The 8,388-nt window shown below is 37.4% G+C and overlaps 1 protein-coding gene across 1 annotated transcript in view; it reads left to right on the top strand.

Annotated features, from left to right (window-relative positions):
• Nucleotides 1-1,495: 1,495 nt before the first annotated feature.
• Nucleotides 1,496-8,388, top strand: part of LOC127423171 (arf-GAP with dual PH domain-containing protein 1) — a 43,952-nt gene continuing 37,059 nt past the window's right edge. The window contains exon 1 of the mRNA XM_051667295.1: nucleotides 1,496-1,875. Coding sequence (XP_051523255.1) covers nucleotides 1,785-1,875 — 91 coding nt within the window. The 5' untranslated portion in view covers nucleotides 1,496-1,784. The remainder of the gene's footprint in view (nucleotides 1,876-8,388) is intronic.

Below are 8,388 nucleotides of genomic sequence, written 5' to 3'. Positions count from 1 at the left end.
AAAAAAACAGTCACCACTACCAACAACAAGTCTTTTGAGAACAACTACAAAAATTGACCATTTAAGACAATGGAAGGAAAATTTTGTTTAAAACTGTTATTTCTCTTAAACAATTACAAAAAAGGAATTTTATTTTCTATTTTGTTTGTTTTGATGGTCTTGAGAAAGTCAAAAATTTGGTTCCAGTACCAAAAACTTGCAATATTTATAACATATTCTTTACCTGTCCCAGGTCAAAAATGACCCTAAGACAATAGGAGGGTTAAAAAATGTCAGATATTTTGACATTTTTATTAAAAGGCACATTTTTTTCAGGTCAAATGAAGTAACCCTTAGAAAGTCTCTTGATATTCTTGACACAAAATATGTGATATTTTAAAACTATTTTTTGTCTTGAAAAATATGTTTGAAAACTTTTTTTTAATTAATGATTAAAGTGATAGTTCACCCAAAAATGAAAATTCTCTCATCATTTACTCACTCTCATGCCATCCCAGATGTGTATGACTTTCTTTTTTCTGCTGAACACAAATGAAGATTTTTAGAAGAATATTTCAGCTCTGTAGGTCTATACAATACAAGTGAATGTTGGTCAGAATTTTGAAGGTCCAAAAAGCACATAAAGGCAGCACAAAAGTAATCCATGAGACTCCAGTGGTTAAATCCATATCTTCAGAAGAAATATGTGTGGGTGAGAAACAGATCAATATTTAAATCCTTTTTTTACTATAAATTCTCCTACCTGCCCTGTAAGTGGCTATATGCACAATGAATGTGCATCGCCAAAACACAAAAAGAAGACTGTGAAAGTGAAAGAGGAGATTAGTAGTACAAAAGGACTTAAATATTGATCTGTTTCTTACTTTTTGCTTGATGCCACTTGACCACTTGACATTTTAAAAGTCATTAAATCAACTGTTTTTCTTAATGTTTTTCGGTTATGATGTTTTAGAATTTTCATGACAATTGAAGATCCAAGAAAAACAAATCCACAAGCACTCGTCCACACGATAGCCAGAGCACCTGTGTTAGAAGCAGAATTCTGTAAATTTGGTGTGCGCCGTCCAAATTAAATTGTTTTTGTCATTATTATCTTTAATAAAATACAAATATTTGGGGACGACTTCTTTTGGGGGGTCCTGGCACCCCCAGCCCCACTCAATTCGAGCACTGCTTTAGGGACATAAACAAAAACACATAGCCTACACACGAAAATGTTGGGCCCCTTGTAAGACAGTCCATATCTTTAAAGCAGTGAGTGTCATTAGTGAGTTATCATAGCCCACTGCAGAAAAATCGACTCAAAAAGTGACAAATACAGTTCATTCAGAGAGCAATCTTCAAAGCTGATTTTTTTCTTCCGTCTAATAAGTCGACTAATGCCAGTCAGGAGGACTAGCGTTTGAGTGATTCCACAACTGACCGCTAGGTGTCTCTGTTTTTCCAATTCTGTTTTTGGGCAGTATTAGAGGAGGGAGGCGAAAAGACGCTGATAAATTCTCTAGAGAGAGTGAAAGAAAAGGATCCCTCTCTCTCCACCGCCAGAACCTTGAGCGCAAACACAAAGAGGAAGAGAAAGACACTCTATTTCTAACCATTTACATCCCATTGCTAAATGGACACGCACATCTGGCTTTACAACTAGACGTGGCTTCTGTTATTTTGTGGTTATTTGGTGGAAATCTTTAACATTTCGTCGCTGTCCCATTCATCAACCTGCTCGCGATAGATAAGCACTGCGGAGACGTATCGATCCCTTCTTCCTCCGGTCTTTGGGGCGAGTCATGGCGAAAAAGCACGAGCGGAACAGCTACCTTCTGCGCGATTTACGGCAGCGTGCCGGTAATGACATCTGCGCGGACTGCGGTGCTGCAGGTAAGGGCATCTCACCTGGACAACTGGTATGTGCAGAACACTCATGCCGACCTGAAACTGCCGCACCTGTCACTGATCGGTCGTGCTGTTTTCTGTTTGTATGGCTCTGGCATCTGCTGTCTGTTTAATGCTTAATTATCAGGCCCAGAGAGAAGTAAGGGTAACACTTAACATTACACATATAAAATGCCTAAATATTAATAGTTAATATTTATTAACATATTATTATTATTATTATTATTATTATTGTTATTACATTTGTGTTTTATTTATTTTAATTTATATTTAATTTTAATTTTATTTCAGTATATATATATTTATATACTTTATATATACTACACATATTACATGCTTTAATATTTATTATTAATTCTTAATAATTATATGACTTTTAATATATTATTTGTTATAATATATTTTGCATATTTGTATTATTTTTATTTTCAGCTATTTATTAAATATATTTTTATTTGTATTCATATTATATTATTAATTATTATAAATATATAAATAGCAATATCAATTACCATTTTTAAGCTGCTCCAAAATAATTACATATTAAGTACATGTGTTGTTAATTAGTAACATGGACACTAGCACTGTAAAATGTAATAAGTTGACTTTACTTAAAAAAAGGGAGGAAACCAATTGCCTTAAAAAAATCAAGTAAATATACTTGGACTATTCCTAGTTCACTTTACTTGAGCCAAATAAGTACATTTACTGCCAGTTTACTTAGATTTTAAGGCAATTGGTTTACATGCTTTTTTAAGTAAGGTTAACTAATAGATTTTACGTGTAGTGTAGCAGAAGGGAGCTTTGCCGGTAACCACATGTTTTTGTCTCCATTTTTGGGGGACTTCTACTGTGTCATTAAAGTGAATCAGCATTGCGTATGATGCTACAGTCACATGTCATCATTGTGCCTCAGAGGGAAACAACACAGACCTTTCATTGCCTCTCAGCTCTTCTTAATGTTGTTTGGCCCCTCCGTGTCAGGAGCAGACCTGTATTTCAGATGAGTCTGATAATAATATGAGTCTCTACTATATACAGAACCCCCCCACCAACATGCCCACTCCTCCAAATGTTTTTACAGTCTTGTTTGGGTGACACACAGTATTGAGTCACCCATCTCATTTGTAATGTGAGCTGTTAAAATGACAAGAGTTTGTGGCACATTTTGTGGGGTGTTGTCAGAGCGTGTGTGCCTGCTGTTTTGTGTGCGTGTATGTGTGTGAGTCACACACAAAGAGTGGGTGACTCAGCTGTATTCTCAGGTCTCTTTGGAGAGATACCTGAACAGCTATTTTTGAGTGTGTGTTTACTTGTTTTTGGATGGTAAGATAGAATTCTAATATTAAAGGGATAGTTCACCCAAAAATGAAAATTCTGCCATCATTTGTTCACTCTCAAGTTGTTCCTAACCCATAGGATATTTTTTCTTCTGTGGAACACAAAAGGAGATGTTAGGCAAAATGTTAGCCTCAGTCACCGTTCACTTTCATTGTATGGAAGAAGATGCAATAAAAGTGAATGGTGATTAAGGCTGTCATTCTTCTCCCTTTGTGTTCCATAGTAGAAAAAAAAGTAATACGGTTTTGGAACAACTTGAGGGTGAGCAGATGATGACAGAATTTTCATTTTTGGGCGTACTATACATTTAAATGGCTCTGATGCCTTGAGACACACTTTCATACTGTACATATTTCTCTGCATTGCAGCTTTTCTTTACAGTAACACACATTCACATGCACAAACTGTCCTTATAAAAACAGTAATAGAATGGTGTTCTGGGATTTTTGCCCAGCATTGGACGTCAGCCCATTTGTTCTGTTTTACAACTGCAGGGCGCTTTATAGGCCAGAAGAAGACTCAGCATATAGGCCATACAGACAGCAGGACTCACATCAGACAGACCAATGCCCACTGCTATGAATGACACATGGTAGGAAGTTCAGATGAGAGTGGGCTGCTGTCATTCAACTGAAGGATGATCTAGAGTTAAAGCAAAAATAGAAATTTTCCCCACTTCTGTTTTTCCTTCTTTCGATTTAAGTGTGTATATGTGGTGTGAACAGCCATGCGTTAGAACCTTAGAAGGTGGATTTTCTTTTGTGAAAGGTTCCCACTACTACATTACAGATCCCATCCAAGTAAGATACCTGGGTATGTGTGTGTTTTCTACTTCTTCTATTACATCACACTAAATGGCCACATGTCTGGCACACATTTGACATTTGCAAAGGGTTTTTACAGAGCTTGTTGGGTAAATGCCTGACGAAGGTCAAGTAACCGAAACGTTACTTAATAAATTTTGATACTCTTTTCAAGCCAGGATAGTGTGCAGGATTTTTTTTCCATTTCAATGAAATTCCCCAAAATAGAGAACATTCAAACCACATCTTGTGCTGAACAGGCTGGCTTAAAAGAAAAATACTACATTTGCTGGTTTGGGCTAGAGGTTGACTGACATGGGATTTTTATTTTTGGCCGATGCCGATATCCAGAGAGTAGGGTGGCCGATATAATGCCGAAATATCACACAATTTAATCTAATAAATAACATATATAATTGCTATATATATATATATTTTTGACAATAGTCTTTCAACCATGGATGGCATGTGCAGATTAGCAATTGCATTTTTTCCACAAATGACAGAATCAAACCAATTGTACAAACAGTGCACAGGGAATATGACATTTACTTATAGCGCATGAAAGCGATTTTACTTTGAAGTTGCTCTCAAGCACTAGTGCGGATCCAGCAAGCAGCAATCTCTTCGCAGCTCTCAGTTAACACAGCTTGGATAGTCTGCTTGGATTGTCACAGACTGACCGTCATGTAACATTCATAAATCAGAGGAAATTAGTTTTGATCCAGTCTGACAGAACAAGATATTATGAGCGCTAGGAAGAAAGAAAACGCTGGATTTTTGTGATGTTCGTGAATTCCATCTGTTTAAATGAGATATCTGCATATTTGCAGATGGCATATGATATAAGTATGATATTTACCTTTTTAGCATTAAACAAGAAAGTTAAAAGTCGCAGGGAACTGTTGAAAAGAGGCTGAGAGAATACACGCTTTAGAGGAAGAAATATGAGCGCTTTGCAGAGTTTTGAGGTTTGTGAATTATATCTGTTTAAACAAGATATGCCCATATTTGCTGACGGTACTGTATATGATATATGTTTTATTGATATTTGACTTTTTATCACTAGACATGACAATTAAAATGTATAGGAAACTGTTGAGGAGAGAGAGGGAGAATGAAACATGCGAGCACTTTAACATTATAAGCTCAAAGGCTTTGGTCACGGCTTTTATATGCGGGACCATTTAAATGAGGAGTTGTTGCACGCCAGTCTATTATTGTAGTAAAACGATGGCACGTAACAACAAAACGAACTGTGATTGGTTGTTTACAAGTCTCTGATGGTTCCTTCACGTGCAAGCAGGCGATTCTCTGCACCCTAGCAGCTTAAGAAACTAATCCCATTATATCCTATCCTATCTTATAATTGTAAGTGCAACATTTCACCTTGATTTAGTCATGTTTGTTAGTTATTTATTTTTTGGTGGCCAAGATAGTCTGTATTAAATGTGATGGATAAGTGTCCTCAGTGCTGACTTCTCATGCTAAAAAGGCTTGAATTTCTTTTTAACTCTTGCTCCAGCACAAGACGCTAAAAAACAGAGAGACGTGGTGCAACCAGACTAATCACACTGTGGATTCAGTGACAAGAGTTCAAAAGTTCTGCTGCTGAAATCAGTACCAGAAATTCAAACCACTGCCCCCAGTGGCCAAAGCTGGAAGTGTTGTTGAGGTGAAATGTCCACAAGGTGGCACTAAAAGTGAGTTGTTTTTTAGCTGTAAATGATGTAATACAGCCACCAGGATGCAACTTTATTAACCCTACTCTCTAACACAAACCTAAACCTAACCGTCAGTGGAATAAACATGTAACGAAATTTAGAATGAAAATGCAACCGCCGCATCATGCTCAACATTGTTTATGTGAACTTAATTACTTACTGATTTCCACAGGACCAGATACCACATCTCAGAGATTGCTCGCACAATGTGCTATCAGATGCGTCACAGGGAAAAGCGAACACATTTGAATTGATGAAATGTCTGATGGGACATGGCACTTGATTCGGGAGAATGTGGTTGATGACAGCATAGGTGAATTATGGACCAGGCGAATGGGGCCTACCAGGGGCCCGGGAGGGCCCTGGGCTGCAAGGTCTCACGGCCTGTCTACTTTGAAAACAAATATAAGCTTGAATATGTTGCTGTAGGGCTTTACTGGTTGTTTAGATCAGTGTTACTATCAGAAATAATTAATAATTATTTCTGTAGTTATTAATTAATATTTAAATTAATCAATTGAATCTAACTCATTAAAACCTCATATGGGGCTCCAGTAAATGTAGTGTGCTATGTTTAGGAGCAAGTTTGGTTATTAGCAATAATTAATAATTATCAAAGATAATTATTCATTATTAAAATCAATAGAACATTGATGAGAATCAATGTTAGCTTTTTTAAATCCTTTAAATCAACAATTATCAAAGATAATCGTTAATTGTTAACATCGATGAAACATTAATTAAAATTAACACTAGCTTGTTGATCATTCAAATTCAATCATCAAAGATAATTATCAATTATCAAAAATCAACAGAATATTAATTAGGATTAACATTGGCAGGGCACCACCCTTAAATCAGGGACTAATAACCGAATATTAAAATAGTCTCAATATTAGATTGTTTTCTTAGGAAAATCGACATCCGAAGAATATCGATTTTCGGGAAAAAAAAACAATGAATGAAGGTTTGAATCCGAGCACTGACATCCCGTCAGCATGACACAGGCGTATGCAAAACAAACCAAAACACTTCTCTTTGTAATATAAACAAAAGTTTATTTATGCAGTAATATCAATTAATAATTAATACAATGCAGTCAATAAACTTCCGACTTACAACTACAAACTAAACAGTGATATGATTAGATATGGAAATCAAAATAATCCTATAACACATAAGGTGTGTGTGTGTGGGTGTGTGGTTAGTACGAGAGAGAGCGAGAGAGAGAGAGAGAAGTGACAGCCCTAAAGCCGATTTCGCGATAGTGGGAGAGAAAACAGCTGTCAGTTTATCACTCAGAGATGCGGTGGACAGCTTGTAAAAGTCCCGCGTTATTTGACTCTTTAATGGATGAACTCAGTTGCTGTCTCACCCGCGATGGCGAAATTGCACAACAATCCAATTTGGTTGGACCACAATACAGCAAAACAAATTTGTGATAATTAATACCCTGAGTATTAATAATGAGCGGACATGGCGGTCCGTAAACTGTACAAGCAACCTTGAAACACAAGAATAACACACTATAATATTCTATTTCTGCCCAGATGTAAACCTCTTACTTGAATCGCATGAGGACACAGGTAGAATGTGTTTTCCTCCGTCCTTTAACTCTGACCCGGTTCCTTGAGGCTCGGGTGATGACGGGAGGCCGTGTCCTCGCTCTGTCGGCGGGCGGTACGGCTGTTGATTCTTGGCGGGCTGGCGGAGAACTCAGAAATGTCGACTTGATTGAAGATGGAAGAGAAGTTTTTCATCTCTTCACTTCTGTAGGCAAATGGATGAAGATGCGAATTGCTCGGCGGTCTCCTTCGGATCCGTTAGAGTGTTCGGTTGAACACAGAGTAATCTCAACTCATCCAGCGAGATGGAGATTGTATGGCCACAGTTTCAAGTCGGACGTTACTTCCTTGTGCCACGAGGTTGCACCTGAGAGCAGTGATAAACTACGTCTATACTCGGTGAACGAAGTCGCTGGAAGCAAATTCTGGGAGCATTTCAGAGGTATTTCAACTCCTGATAATGTCATGGTTTGAGGTGCGTTCTGTTGTGTGCCTCATCCAATAGGAGTTGAGAGTTCGATCCTTTAGTGAGCAAGGCTTCATGGGATTTGCAGTCTGTTTTGGACTCCCTTTGTTTGATTTTGGCACGATTTTTATCAGTTAGATTTACGACTTGGAATGTGGGGGCTTGAGTTAGGTTTTTACGACTGTGTTAGGCCTGCCTTTGTCTTCTATCTGAATACGAGGCCCAACATTGCCCCCACAGCTTATACAAGGCCCCCTCAATAGGCCCCTGTGACTATGAGGGCCCTCAGTCCTCTTATAGAACCCTTTTTACTTCCTTTCTCTAATTACATTTTTTAAGCCACTCTTTAACCTTATAATGCCACTTGTATCATATTTGATAAATGATATTCTTGAGCCTCTACATCATTAACATGATTAAAACTTAGCTGAAAAACCTGTTGTATGTTGTGAACTAGATGTTTACTGCCTCCTGGTGAGAGTTTCCATGCTCTTCTGGAAGTAGAAGACCCAGTAATATATTTTCCAAAATGGCTACCTTCACATTGTGATGCACTCATCTTTTTATGTGAAATCTTTGCTGATTTTGATAAAGTAAAA

This window comes from Myxocyprinus asiaticus, chromosome 32, assembly GCF_019703515.2.
Source record: "Myxocyprinus asiaticus isolate MX2 ecotype Aquarium Trade chromosome 32, UBuf_Myxa_2, whole genome shotgun sequence".
In the NCBI taxonomy this organism is placed as follows: domain Eukaryota; kingdom Metazoa; phylum Chordata; class Actinopteri; order Cypriniformes; family Catostomidae; genus Myxocyprinus; species Myxocyprinus asiaticus.
Note: the sequence above shows the minus strand (reverse complement) of the source record. Positions and strands in the feature narration are given on the sequence as shown.